The sequence below is a fragment of the Galendromus occidentalis genome, unplaced genomic scaffold, assembly GCF_000255335.2.
Source record: "Galendromus occidentalis unplaced genomic scaffold, Mocc_1.1 scf7180000075708, whole genome shotgun sequence".
NCBI lineage: Eukaryota > Metazoa > Arthropoda > Arachnida > Mesostigmata > Phytoseiidae > Galendromus > Galendromus occidentalis.
The window spans coordinates 134,555-148,048 of record NW_003803698.1 but is presented as its reverse complement, the minus strand read 5'-3'; the positions used below and the strand labels follow the sequence as shown (position 1 = coordinate 148,048).

The 13,494-nt window shown below is 50.3% G+C and overlaps 3 protein-coding genes across 3 annotated transcripts; 2 read left to right on the top strand and 1 right to left on the bottom strand.

Moving 5' to 3' along the window:
* Positions 1 to 95: 95 nt before the first annotated feature.
* On the top strand, positions 96 to 2,198 carry LOC100897372 (protein lifeguard 4). The gene is made up of 4 exons (XM_003737945.1): positions 96 to 307; positions 409 to 623; positions 756 to 907; positions 1,429 to 2,198. Exons 1-4 carry the CDS (start codon positions 196 to 198, stop codon positions 1,673 to 1,675), a joined length of 726 nt encoding a protein of 241 aa, XP_003737993.1. The 5' UTR covers positions 96 to 195; the 3' UTR covers positions 1,676 to 2,198.
* LTV1 (LTV1 ribosome biogenesis factor) lies at positions 2,092 to 4,748 on the bottom strand. Its single transcript, XM_003737944.1, has 4 exons — positions 4,521 to 4,748; positions 3,773 to 3,891; positions 3,559 to 3,685; positions 2,092 to 3,460 (listed from the first exon to the last, which is right to left on the bottom strand). The coding sequence occupies exons 1-4, from the start codon at positions 4,593 to 4,595 to the stop codon at positions 2,183 to 2,185; spliced, it is 1,599 nt and encodes a 532-aa protein (XP_003737992.1). The 5' UTR covers positions 4,596 to 4,748; the 3' UTR covers positions 2,092 to 2,182.
* Positions 4,749 to 5,412: 664 nt separating this feature from the next.
* Positions 5,413 to 7,562, top strand: LOC100899105 (phosphatidylserine synthase 1-like). The gene is made up of 2 exons (XM_003737956.2): positions 5,413 to 5,444; positions 5,753 to 7,562. The coding sequence occupies exons 1-2, from the start codon at positions 5,413 to 5,415 to the stop codon at positions 7,086 to 7,088; spliced, it is 1,368 nt and encodes a 455-aa protein (XP_003738004.2). The 3' UTR covers positions 7,089 to 7,562.
* Positions 7,563 to 13,494: the final 5,932 nt, after the last annotated feature.

Genomic DNA, 13,494 nt, shown 5'->3' with positions numbered 1-13,494 from the left:
GGAAGAGCCTTCCCGGGAAAATAAGGGTGACGCGTTGAAAACCCCGCTCCGGATAATAGCAGACGACTGATTGTGAGTTGCGGCAGCAGCACAACACTACTTTGTATCTCATATCCTCCTGTGGATCGCAGCCCAGCGATCTCTGCTAGGCTGTAATTGAGTAGACGCTGATTGGGGACTGCTCAAATCCGTGTCATGGAGCTCCGGGAGCCCCTAATGGACGCCGAGGACGGCACGCGGCCGAGCTTGCAAGATGACTTCGCTTACAGGAATTGCGTCGCGAAAGCGAATGTTGTCATCCGCATGGGTGAGCTTTCCACTTTGCACAGCTGTTCAGTCAGTCATACCAGCTTGTACGATCATCGCACGAGTATTTTGTCTGTTCTTTGAGCAATGAATTATTTTCAGGCTTTTTGCGGAAGGTTTACGGCATCCTATCGGTGCAGCTGCTCGCGACGGTGTTACTCACGGCGACGTCGATGTCGATCCCGGCCGTAAAATTATTCATCAGCGAAAATCAATGGATGGTGCCCCTGAGCTTCGTTTGCTCAATGATCACTCTGTTCGCCCTGATCATTAACCGGCGGGAGACGCCTAGGAATTACGTGTTGCTGGGGATCTATGTCGGTTGAAAACTTGAAATTCTGCTCTTGGGATTCAATATAACAGTCTGCTGGCATCGATCGGTGAATGAGAAATGAGAAATACGTCGGTGTCTCCGTAGGGCTAAGCGATGTATAATTTTCGCCTTACAGACAGTTCTTCAAGCCTACACCATAAGCGTCGTGGTCTCGTTTTACGATCAGCTCGTTGTCCTGCAAGCATTCCTATTAACGCTCGGAGCTACTGCCGCTTTGACAGCCTATACCTTCCAAACTAGGAAAGACTTCACGACCATGCCAGCTGTGTAGGTGACATCACTTGTTCGCTAATGCCTCACAGAAAAAAAACAGTACCAGGCTGTGCTCGACTTCACTTTATCGTTTAGTCAGAGCTACTTACAGCATGTATAAGTCTCGTGAAATGAGACGAGCGCTTCGAGGATTCCGTTCTTATGCCTCGGGTTTGAGACTCTCCCAACTCCCGGAAAAGCTTTGTGGGAGCTCTGACAGAGCCTTGATGCCGGGAGCCAGATAAAGCGGACCTCCCCTCGAATTATTCTCCCCTCAAAACACCGTTGAGCTACATCCACGCTCCACCGCGCCGCTGCCAGTATCCTGCAACTCTCCGAGGCTCGAAAAGTGAGCACCTCTGGATTCGCGCAGGAGCATACCAGCAACGGGAAACGGATTTCCGAACGCGATTGCGGATACCCGGATAGAATGAGAATAGTTGGCTCCGGCGAGACCATCTGGATGCATGTCGATTCGGAGGATTCAATGGATCACATGAGTTTTGGTGTCTTAAATCTTCGTGACTCTCTTGCAGGCTACTGTCGTTTCTTCTCGTCTTGGTCTGCGGGCAGTTCATGAATGCCTTGTTCCCGTCTTCTTCTGGCGAATTCGTGGTCTCAGTTTTCGGCGCAGCGCTCTTCTGTGTTTTCATCATTGTCGATACGCAACTCATAATGCAAAGGACTTCCGCGGAGGACTACATGCTGGCTACGGTTGACCTCTATATGGACATCCTGAATCTGTTCCTCCATATCTTGCGAATTCTTGGTGAAAGAAAGTAGCACAGATAATTCACGCGATTGACATAAACGGTTGAATTCAACTCGAGCCCAATGGACGGGTGTGATTCAGTATTGAGATGCAGAGAGACGCTGGTGGCGGGTGACGCAGAAGGAAGGGTATCATGTTGAACAATGTCTGCGAAGGCTCTGAAGCAAGACCTTCGATGTATTCCGGAGCCTGAGGGGTCGGTTGAGCCTTACGGCGGCAAGGAGCCGAAACTACAGCGGTATTACAGCCTGATATTTCCTTGCTGGAACTTGGGTACAATACTTATAAGTGATGTCTTGCATTCTGCATGGACTCTGAGGAAAAGTTCCGTACATTTGTTCCGGAAGAAACTAGAGAGATATGAGTCATCGATGCATAAACACAGCAAAGAGACGCCTGTAGGTCCGTGGAAAGAAGACACCTGTAATTCCGTTGAAAGACGCACCGTTTATAACGACTGATGATAATGTATTCCATGTACATGACGAACTGCGTTGGGGCGGCCCCAAACGAAACGGTTAATAAAGTTTGAGACCTTGGAGACCGCTCCGAACATTCATCTCTTGGATTCTCTGCCGAGACTCCTCTTCTCGGAAGGCTTGTTTGCTCTGCTTTTTCTCTGCTCGACGTTCCCGCCGGAAGTCTTTAACTTGATTCTTCCGCGTTTTCCGATCAATGGAGGACTCATCCTTGGGCCGCTTCGCGGAGACAAGACTCGCTCTGCTACAAACCGACTTCGCGTAATCCTCGGATTTGAGAGGATATCCACCATCGAGCTGTCTTAGATTCTTCCTCGAGAGTCCGTCGTTCTCAACAGGGAGACCGCGTGAGCTGAGCTGCACCGCGCTCGTCTTTCTGCCGAGTTCTATCACTGTGGGTCGATTTAGAATATTGCTGTAAGTTGAAAGAATTGATTCGCAGTCCCAACTCTGCTCGGCTAGATCAGGATCTTTATCAAGACAGCGGAGTTCTTCGGTGGTCTCTGTCCGATCCAACGAACGGAGCACTCGGGTTCTCAAGTCGTCTTGTATTCCACCGAGAGAATCATCGACCTCCTTCCGATTAAGTCGAACTTCATTCTGATATCGATCAGCTAGTCTGCTCAAGGTGCTTGATCCGAGGGGCAGGCGTCCCTCTATAGCTTCGCCGTCGAGAGCTCCAATATCGCACTCATTGTACTCCTTGTCGAACATGTCCTCGAATTGTTCATCTAGTGATTTCAATCCTCCAGTTCGAGTCATCACCGAGCTGCTCAACGAATAGTTTGTGAATCTGCTTCGAGTTTCCTCTAGGGCTGAGCGAGCGAGCAGTGAGTTCCTATGAATCTTATTGATTCTCATGTCGTCGTTGTTCGCCGTCTCGCTCGAAGACTCATCTTCTCCATAATTTTCGGTATCGGAGCTCAAGAAGAACTCGTCCTCATCGTCAGGCGATGTGGTTTCACCTTTTCCCTCCACGAAGTAGAATCTTCTTGTTGACAACTCGGTATCGCCCGCTCCGAGATCTTCGATCAAGTTCGCGCCTCCCGACGCCAAGGCTACGAAATCATCCTCGAGCGCATCTTCTGCCTCAACGGAGCCCACAGCATCGTCGTCGAGGGCAGCCATTATATCCGGATCCCAATCCGGCTGCGGACCTGCATGCGTCAGACCCTTGTGCAGATGTCCCACACGCTCTTCTACGTGGGAAGCGAAAACTGAAGACGGTAGAAGGATTTGACTCTTCCTCGGCGAAAGTTCGACATGCTCCTTCTCGTCGACATCGTCTCCGCTTTTCTTGCCTTCGCTGATTCTCATCTGAAAATCAACACGCATAAATTCTAGACGTCGCCTCCAGTCGATTGACATCTTCAATCCAGCGGCCGGATACCGAGTCGATTCCAGATCAAACTGACCTGGATCCCGTCCTTATTCACACGAACGATCTTTTCCATTGTGCCAAGGACATGGACATCCCGCAAATGTTGGAGATAGTTGTAGTCGTCGTCGAAATAGATTCCATACTTGTGCTGCTCTTCGAGTCTGGAGGAAGATCGGACTTGCTTTAGGGCTACGAGTTCTGGTTTATCCCGAAAAAGCCATGTCAAACTATGGAAGCTATTCCCTCACCTTTTTTCCTCGTCAGCAGGCTTCCTGGGCTCATGGGAATCCGTATCTATGATCCTTTTCGTTCGTTTTTCCACGAGGACATTCTTCGGCGCAGTCTCATCTACGACCAATGGATCCACCTGGGAGGAGATACCTCTTTCAACGAAAAGTTTACCTCACCGAGAAAATAGCGACAGGTATTCGGAGGGACGAGCGGGATAGTCGTTCTCGTTCATCGAGCATGTTCTTGATAGGCACTCGAGAGACGAATAGACTGACGGGGCCTGCCATCGTCGACTTGAAAATCAGCTGTTGGGCTCCGTGATTCAAGAGTTCTGAATGACAGTGAGTGAGCTCCGAGCAGCGATCCTCGGGGGATCAGACGCAAGTGTTGTAGGACTCTAGGTGATCACCCCTCATCCCAAAATCCGGCATAGACCGGATTCATCTCAGAAATAGATAAGGGGTGGCCCCGGAGAACCTCAAGTCACGACTCACGGGGACATCGCGCGAGAGATCATGCCGGAGACCTCAGGCGACATGACGATTGGATTGAAGTTCGGCTCGAGAGGAGCTAGAAGAGCCCAGGAGGAGCCTGATACGACGCATCATTATAAGGTTGGAACTTGGAAACAAGATGAGGACTGGGGAGGACGAGGGAACATTTGATTCTAACATCGGTCTACCTCACGAATACAAATCGCATGAGACTGAGTGAGATACCAACAGATCCACGGCTGCAGGCTGGACGGAACTACTACACTCTTACCTGATTCCGTGGCACGACTTCGAACGTCACAGACTTCCTCGGGTCGATGAATCGCCGCTTGCGGTGCCTCGGCATCTTATCCGATCGCAGCTTTCAGAAAGCGTTGAAATACAGAATGTGCTCAAGCAATTGAAATCTACCGCACGTGTGCTCCCTCCTGGCTGGCTTTGCTCTTCTCTTTGTTTTCCCCACTTCTCCCACACACACAGCGTGAATATCGTCTGCAAAGTCGTCTGCAAGACAGCGTAAATATTGTGACTTGTGAGAGCTGTGAGAGTGAGGGAGAGCGCAGTAGTTGTTTCGTTTCGCAGACGCCACTTCCTTGAGTCAGTGTTGTTCTCTGCCGAGCGCTGTGCGCTGCTGCTGTTATTCTGTTTCGAGCTGTGCTGCTGCTGTTGTTACGTCGTTGCGGCTTGCGGCTTCCCCTCTACCACTGATGATTGCGGTGCCCGTGTTCCACATTTCTATTCAGCACATCACGCGTTGTTGAACTCGCTGACGATCTTAACTTCGTTCGGCACCCCAGTGGCTCCGAGCATAAACGTCAAGCGAGACCCATGTGCTGAGCGACCGAATCCAGAGAAGCAGCTGAGTAGGGGGTGAGCTTCGATAAGTTATGCATTCTGCTTTGAAATATGCCGTACGATTTTCGGAAACTGTCTTTATTGTATATCCGAGTCTCCCATGCCTGAAACAAGTTTTGAGGTAGCGACTTCGGCTCTGAGCGACATCGTAGTTTGACGCGAATAGTTTGTTGCGCTCGACCCTCCTAATCGACTTGAACGAGATTCTGACGCACGTGAACGTTCCCTCCTTCGTCGCGAGAGGCATTTAGCTCCTTTACTGAGACAACGATTAGAGTTGTGATGGATTCAAGCGAGATGACAACACCATGCGTTGCTTCATACCTCCTAGAAATCTTCGGTGAATCTCGTGATGACGAATTTGTGTTCAAGGTATCGTCCGACATGTCCTAATCGAACGAGATCATCGCTCAAATCGACGACTCCGATTTCGGAGAATCGCTGTCCCTCCAGATTGCGTGTGCAGCCCTGCCTGCGGCGTTCCCTATTCTATGAAAGACTCAGTGATCGTAGGCGTAGATTCCACACGACAAGCCCGACCATACGTTAGTTCTCGTTCCAATCGGAGGTTTCCCTACACTTCGATATCTCATCATTCGATTCGTCGGAAAGGATATGCCTTCAACGCGATATCATTCTCGTTTCCAGGGTCGAGAGCGGAGATATGGCTGATGCTCCGAAATGCGGACCGTCTTGCAGGCGTCAGATCCGTCTGGATGCCTTCGACGAAATCAACGAGAGACGAGTGGACGACGTGTGTCTCACAATTTTCTATAAGCCGCACACGATCTCGCTCCTGTTGGCCTTCATAGCCTTCCTCATATATTTCGCTTTCACGAGAGATGATCAGATATTGGAGGACAACTTATGGGATGGACTTCTTTGCGTCTTCTTTTTCTTCATGATTATCTCCGTGCTGGCCTTTCCCAATGGTCCATTTACGCGACCACATCCTGCTGTTTGGCGAATGGTTTTCGGTATGTCGGTTCTCTACCTCATGTTCCTGATCATCGCTCTCTTCCAAAGTTTTGAAAACCTGCGGCAGATCCAGTATTGGTTTTTCCCCGATCTGAAGTATTTCCACATTGACTCGGAAAAAGAGTACGGCGTCGACTGTTGGAACATCACACTGGAGAACATCTGGTCACACCTCGACGTTTTCGTAGTAGGCCACTTTTTCGGCTGGACCATGAAGGCTGTTCTGATTCGCCACTACGGAATCTGTTGGACGATCTCGGTCACTTGGGAAATCACCGAAATGGCATTCGCGCATCTGCTGCCGAACTTCGTCGAATGCTGGTGGGACGCCGTCATTCTAGACGTTCTCGTCTGCAACGGACTGGGCATTTGGTTCGGCATGCAGATATGTCGCTTCCTCGAAATGCGAACCTACAAATGGGAGTGCATCAAAGACATCGACAGCATATCAGGGAAATTGAGGAGGGCCGTGTTGCAATTCACCCCAGAATCTGTGACGAAACTCAGCTGGCTCGATCCAAGTTCGAGCTATCTCCGCATCCTCGCGGTGACTGAACTGGTCATCTTCTGGCAGATAACTGAGCTCAATACGTTCTTTCTGAAACATATATTCGAAGTTCCTCCCGAGCATCCTCTGTCTTTGGCTCGACTTGCCCTGATTTCGATAATCGTCGCGCCGACCGTGCGCCAGTTCTACAGCTATGTAACGAACACCCGAGTCAAACGAGTGGGCACTCAATGCTGGGTATTCGGAGCCATCATGATGACTGAAGCCCTCGTATGCATCAAATTCGGACTCAAACTGTTCGAGTCCACCAAAGTCTTCAACATCGTTGGCTGGTTGGTGTTCCAACTGGCTCTGTCGTGCCTTTGTGTCTACTTCTGCATCAAATGGCAAACGCGCTGCATCTCCCTCAAGAAGAAAAGAAGAGGTTTCGCTGAAGGCGACGCTTTGGATGCCCTCGATGTCTTGACTGAAGAGGACGACGAGAAAAAAGACACGTAGTGGTCATTCCGGGAGCCTCAAGGTCCTACAGTCATGCGAATACATTGCTCTATTCGATCGCTTTCATTCCAGGAAAGTGTTCGAGCGAAGCAGAGAAAACCTAGTTATGAGTCCGAGACACAGAGGACTTCGGACTTAGCAGGGAAACGATCAAGCGAGCGAAAGAAACACACGAGGACAATGTTCACTGAACTCCAGAGTGCCAACTCCGACGAGAGCAGAGAGTCCAGGGAGATAGTTCCGGAAGTCCGAGAGCTTCGTTTATCTTCTCGGAGCGGTCCGATGATCGAGACGCTCTCTATGATAGCAACTACCATAGTATTTTTTCTACATGAAGAATTGTGATTTTCCTATTGAGGCCCATGCGGGAACACTGCTCATTTATATAGAATCCTAGTCGTTGTATCGAACAACCTGGAGCCGCGTAATGTCGTGGGAAACAAGCAGGATCCGTGATAGTTGAGGCGGAAAGTTGAGGCGAATGCCGAAAGCTGTGATGACGCCGCCATCCGGAGAGCTCAAGGAAACCGGATTTTGAGGAATCTATCGATCAATCGCGCAAGCCGGAACTATGAAGTCCGGGTCGCAGGAACCTGCAGAGACTGACCACAACAATCCAGAGAAGTCGCTTGCCGGCTGACATGACACTCTTCAACTATCCCAGGCTGAAGCGCAAAACTGCAGCGTGTTCAATCTGGATCGACCTGGCAAGCCAAACGAACAAAGTCGAATGAGTGCGATTCGGAAGCTATTGCACGGGAGTCGCTCCTTCAATGAATGACTCGACCATGAGAGGAAGCTTTTTATGACTCGATCTGCGGCTACGATTTCCGGGCTCGCACAGGGCTTGCTACGCAAGGGGTGGCTCGTCCGGATTTTTTTGGGCGTAGTCGATCGCACCTTCTCCTGCTCTAACTTTATACAGCCTTGACACGCAGCTACCAAAGATTGTTGCAGTTCCATCGGCCCGTACAGGATATAACCTATTTTCCGTTAAACATGTAAAATATAGGTAGTTATAAGGGGGGTTCTCCAGAAGCGTTTCTTGGAGGAAACGCTATCGAGGTAGGACAGACGCACCGAGAGTTTTGGGAGAATACAATCGAAAACCCGCTCGGGACGTTGAATCGAGCCGGGAAAGCAACCTTGTTTTCTCTCAAATAAACTTGTTCAATGAGAATCCTTGAGTCCTCGATGAATGGCATGCAATGGTTCAGAGTCATAGAGGATAAGTACGCTGATGAAGAGGATTAGAGACACAGATCAAGAGCTCCAGAAAAAGAAGAGGCAAGCATCAGGTTCTCAGAGAGGAAGAGAATGTTTGCTATTCCTGAGAAATCCGTAGTCATCAATCATCACCATAAGCATCATGCTCCATGAAATTTCAGAGGAGGAGGAGGGGTTTCCGACTTCTCGCAGGAAGATACGATACGACCCGACCATGTCTACCCGGAAGCCGATCGAGTCCATCATTCTCCGATGCCCGGTCTAGATCAGGATACGCCGGCCGACTTGACCAACTGGTCCGTCAGCTTTCGTCACCAGTGTCTTTATTTGAAGATTGACAGGTGTTCGTAGAGCGGCCACGAGGGCCATGCCCTCCAGGTGGTATGACGTCTCCGAGATCATGGTACGCTGAGTGAGCGAGGACGGACTCTAATAAGCGAAATATCACTTGAAAACGTCGCACAATATGAGGAGTGGGACGGAGGGATTGGAGGTTCTAATATTGGGTCGGTTCGGGATAGCCTTGGAACGAGGGCACGAGGGATCGGATAGGATTATTCGTCGATTCTTCTGTATTCCTGAGGTCTCTGAGGAGATCGTCGTACAGGGCTGCGGAACGATTGAGGTAGCACTTGGGTGAACCAGCCGACATGATTGACGGAGGTCTGATCGAGTCCCTCTGACGAGCGCGGTGGCGATGTCATCGCTGTAGTTACTCCGTCGGATGAAAGGCCGACAGGTCTGTAATGCATTACACAACCGGAATCAGAGGAGAAATCGATCATCACCGCCACGGGTATGCGTTCCAGAGAGTCAGAGAGGCTCGGGTATGATGTCGAACGTACAGTACGGCGTCCTGGGTGTTTCTGCCCTCACGGAATGGTGGGTATTTCATTGTCGTGTGTCAGGAGTAGGCTTTGCAGCGGTTCCGGAACCGCGGTTCCAGAACCGCCAGACCCGCAAATTATTTGCGGGTCTGACCCGCTGGACCCGCAAGATTTTGGCGGTTCCGGCGGGTCTGGAACCGCAGAGTGGAGATCACCTAATTTCGGGAAAAGCAGACGAGCAGCTCTTGAAACTATCAATCATTCCGAAGAGTCAAGAGACCCGATGATTATTCTGAGCGAGGGAGGACTCTTCCGAGAACCCTGCCTAGATGCGCAGTGCTGGTCTCGAATTTAATACGATAGGCGCGAACATCCAGGCCACGAAATGTTCCTAAAACGATTCTGTCAGCCCGAGGGGGGAAAAAACCCACGGGGAGGCGGATCTGTTCTGAGCCATGCATGTCAATGCACGAAAACAATTCCGTGAAACGTCGCTGAGCGTATTCTGATCCTGATCCGATTCTTCTTCAGCGCAAAAAAAATTGCGTATCTTACAGTAAAATGAGCGGATTCTACCCAGTCACCTACCCCAAGAGCTGGGTTTGGTCGTGGTTCCTGAAGAGACATACCCAAGCACAGTGCAACGTTTGCACGAAGGTGAGCGTTTCTCTGACCGAGTTGGAGGATCCTCCGAAGAATCTCGTATGGTGGTGAAAAACATGTTAACATGAGTCCCGAACTCTATCTCATTCTCCTCGCATCAGACAAAAAATGGTATTTTCTTCGAAGGTCAACACATGGCAGAAGCGGTTTGCGCAAGCATTCAATCCTCTTCCTCACCAAAACAGCAGATTCACATAGAAGCGAGGGGGACGGAGGCTCCAAAACTAGCCCCTAAGCGTTCTTTGGGCAGGGGAACCAATTCGAAAAATTGAATCGAATAGAATAGGACAGCGATTCTCAAACTTTTTTCTCCTACGTCTCCCTTCTGCCTCTTGGGGAGCGCTCGCGTCTTCCCCGAGGGTCATCGAATATCTGAGAATATAGAGTTTCGACCGAGACATGGCACAGTGCCGTTCTATCCGTACATACGGCTTCACCCTTTAATTGTACAATACAATGATTATAAGCTCGGAGTACAGTAGCAATGAGCTTGGTAAGCTTTCTGGAATTTGAAATCAGGTCGGTCGGGAATTCTCGGAGCCCTAAGCGTCTCCCCTAGATTTCTCCCGCGTCTCCCCTAGATTTCTCCCGCGTCTCCCCCAGGAGACGCGTCCCCCGTAGTTTGAGAAACGCTGGAATAGGAGGATGTCGAACTCCTTTCCGAACGGGCGAGAATTCGAACTCATTCCATTCGACTCGATTCTCGATTGCCGTGCGAGGTGGTATTCGACGCTCCTCATGATCGAGAGAGCCCTGCTCATACTTCCCGCGCTCAACAATGTCTTATCCAGACATGGTACACCGATTGCGGCTCAAGACTCCATTGCTCTGGAGAGAATCGCGGAGGTGTTAGCACCTTTCAAAAGGACCGTTCTGCTTCTGTGTAAGGAAGGAGCCACCCTAGCGCATGCCGACAAAGTATTCGCCCTCTTGCTTCGTGATCTCAGAGGATCGACATAGGAGCTAGCCGAGATTCTATACGAGAATCTGAGAGTGGAGATAGCGAAGAGGAGAACCGCTGTCTCGAGTGTATTGGCTATCCTCGAGAATCCTGACTATGACTTCGCGTTGGAAGACGAAGTTGGTCAGAAGAAACCATCAGAGAGAGATATGATTCATATCCTGGAGGATATCCTTGGTGCTGAAGAAAAGGTTGCTTCCCTCGAGCCTCATACCGATGGGCCCATAGTGGTGAGTTCACTCCACTCATCAGCACTAATTCACCTTTCTAGGTGTTGAGCATACATACCAGAGTTTGTGAGGTCAAAGCCAATCACAAATCATTCAAATTCAGGAAACGGTCTCTTGAGAGAATATTTTCTCCGCTCCATCGACCTCGTCCGCATCCGAGGAGTCCTCCGAAGCTTGTACGAAGGAAAATCTTCGGAGAGAGTTCGCGCTTCACCGTGCCGGTGGCGGCCGCGGGTATCTTCTCAATTTGTCCCGGAAGATCATCCAAGCCGTTCCTCCAACGTCCGTTCAACCCGAACGGGATTTCAGCGTCGCTCGCCTCGTGTTGGGCGAGCATCGCGTGAGACTGAAGCCGGAGACTCTCAATGATATTTTCATACTCCGTAAGGCTTTCCAGCATGAGGCCTTGTAGGATTGGCCCACGGAGGTATTGAGACCGGAAAGTGCTCGTACGCTGACGTATGACGTATATAATTAACGAGAAGATCATTTAGTACTTGTGTAATAGTCACTGTCGAAGACAAATCGAGCGTAAATTATAAAATCTTGTGTATGCTTCCGAGACGATGCAGGAATCAGTCCGACTCGGCTTCTATCCATCGGTTTAATGCATATTCATGGGTTTAATCATTCAAAGTAGAGGAAGGGTCGATTTGGAGACGAATTTTCCGAGGAACCGCAATTTGCGGGTCTTTGCGGTTTTCACCCGCGGTTCTGGCGTTGCGGTTCCCCGCGGTTCCGGCATTTTGCGGGTTTTTGCAAAGCCTAGTCAGGAGGGAGATGCTCTCCGCAATCAGGGTCTCGATGATTCCCTCGAAGGGACTCAGTCAGTCAGCAGCGGGAATGGGCGAAAATCGCGAGAGTGCTCGGTATCCCTTCCTCTGTGCATCACGGACAAGGTTCCTGTGCTTGACCTCTTCAACGAGATAGACAGTCACGGGCCCGGAGTGCTCCGAGCTTTTTTCCCCTTCTCGGGTTCGAGAGGTGAAACCATCTGGTGCTGGAGCTTCCTCAAAGATTCCGTCTCCTCCTCGATCACGCGCGAAGAACGCGGAAGAACGCAGATCTTCAAGTTTTCAGAAAAATCAGCAGATCTTTTGAACACGGATGCAATCGGAGAGTCGGAGAGCATTGAAGAGGAAAACCCGAAAAAATCTGGAAAGCTGCGTGCGGGGATGTACGGGAGCGCTTTCTACGTTGGGTACGACGGGGTTCGGAACCCCTAGGGAAACGGTTGCTCAGTGCATATTCTTCCTCGCTCGACATTGTTCTCACGCTTAGAAAGCTCGGATCGGAATGAAAACTCGACCATACGTAGCGCTTTCAACATTCGTCCAAGTCTGGAGCTTCGAGATCGATGTCGCAACATCGTTGTATTTCATCCCTGTCTGAGCTACCTGTCGGGAAGATGTAGACCCTAGCGCTCAAGAGGAACTCCATAGTTCGCTCAGACAACACTGATCACCATTCACAATCGTATATACTATATACAGATTTTTTCATTTATTATATGAAACTTCTTGATCCCGCGAGATTGTCATTAACTTCCGTCCACCACGCATTGCTTGCACTTGGGAACAACTCGACTTACTCAAACCCGGAAAATATACCCCGCTTTACCTTGTAAGCTGATCGATCGGAATCGATACGAAGTCTCGAAAAATCGCTCATGATAAATTATGCATTCAGAGGGTATGATAGATACAGGCGGGGTCATTTTCTTCAAGATCCTGCAGGAAGGACAGGGTCTTACACACGGATTTTCACAACGTCATTCCACTGAATCTTCGGCATCTAAGCGGAGTTTCGGCCAGATCTTGAGGATCTCTTCATTACTCTATAATAGAAAGCTATGGTACTGATAGCACTCATATTGCGTCGTAGACGACGATTTTTGCGCATATTCGTGCCAGCCCGGCGGGTTGCCTCCGATGAAGGCAGAGCGGGGATCATCGCTGTAGTCTCAAGATGCGGAATGCGCGGCAGGACATCGTTCGTAACGGGATTCTGGTGTGAGCATCGAGCCACTGGGCGAGACGGCGTCGATGAAGCTGATGACGCGACTCCTACGGCGGTGTCGGAAACTCCGACGGGAAGCTCGGTGACACATCGGATGGCCTTCTCTCCGGACGGGGAACGCGCCGCCGATGTGGCGCATACAGCTGAATGGATAGAATCGGATAATTGGCAGTGCTCGCAGCAGTATTTCTGCGCGCATCAGTACAAGCGAATCGTTCCATCGACGATGCTCTTCGGAAGCCATTGCGCCCTAGAGCCTTCAGCGAGCTGATTTGGTTAGTGAATGGATGTTTAGTCACTTTGAACGATTGCGGCGGCTGTCCCCACGGCAGCCATTCAATTTTAACAAACGCAACAACGCTGCGTGAATTGCTCCGCAAGCTGTCCCCGATCGATCACCGAAGAGTTCATCGCAGCGAGCTCCTCGTCAGCCTTTTCAGTTCGGCGACCTTCCTCAATCATCCTCGAAATTCCACCCC

What these genes read in the sequence shown, in the direction of transcription:
- LOC100897372 (XM_003737945.1), top strand. Translation starts at nt 196, where the DNA reads ATGGAGCTCCGGGAGCCCCTAATGGACGCCGAGGACGGCACGCGGCCG. An exon ending in ACGTGTTGCTGGGGATCTAT is followed by an intron (nt 624 to 755) that starts GTCGGTTGAAAA and finishes TTCGCCTTACAG; the next exon opens with ACAGTTCTTCAAGCCTACAC. An exon ending in TTCACGACCATGCCAGCTGT is followed by an intron (nt 908 to 1,428) that starts GTAGGTGACATC and finishes ACTCTCTTGCAG; the next exon opens with GCTACTGTCGTTTCTTCTCG.
- LTV1 (XM_003737944.1), bottom strand. Translation starts at nt 4,595, where the DNA reads ATGCCGAGGCACCGCAAGCGGCGATTCATCGACCCGAGGAAGTCTGTG. An exon ending in AAGTCGTGCCACGGAATCAG is followed by an intron (nt 3,892 to 4,520) that starts GTAAGAGTGTAG and finishes ATCTCCTCCCAG; the next exon opens with GTGGATCCATTGGTCGTAGA. An exon ending in CCTGCTGACGAGGAAAAAAG is followed by an intron (nt 3,686 to 3,772) that starts GTGAGGGAATAG and finishes ATCTTCCTCCAG; the next exon opens with ACTCGAAGAGCAGCACAAGT.
- LOC100899105 (XM_003737956.2), top strand. Translation starts at nt 5,413, where the DNA reads ATGCGTTGCTTCATACCTCCTAGAAATCTTCG. An exon ending in ATACCTCCTAGAAATCTTCG is followed by an intron (nt 5,445 to 5,752) that starts GTGAATCTCGTG and finishes TCTCGTTTCCAG; the next exon opens with GGTCGAGAGCGGAGATATGG.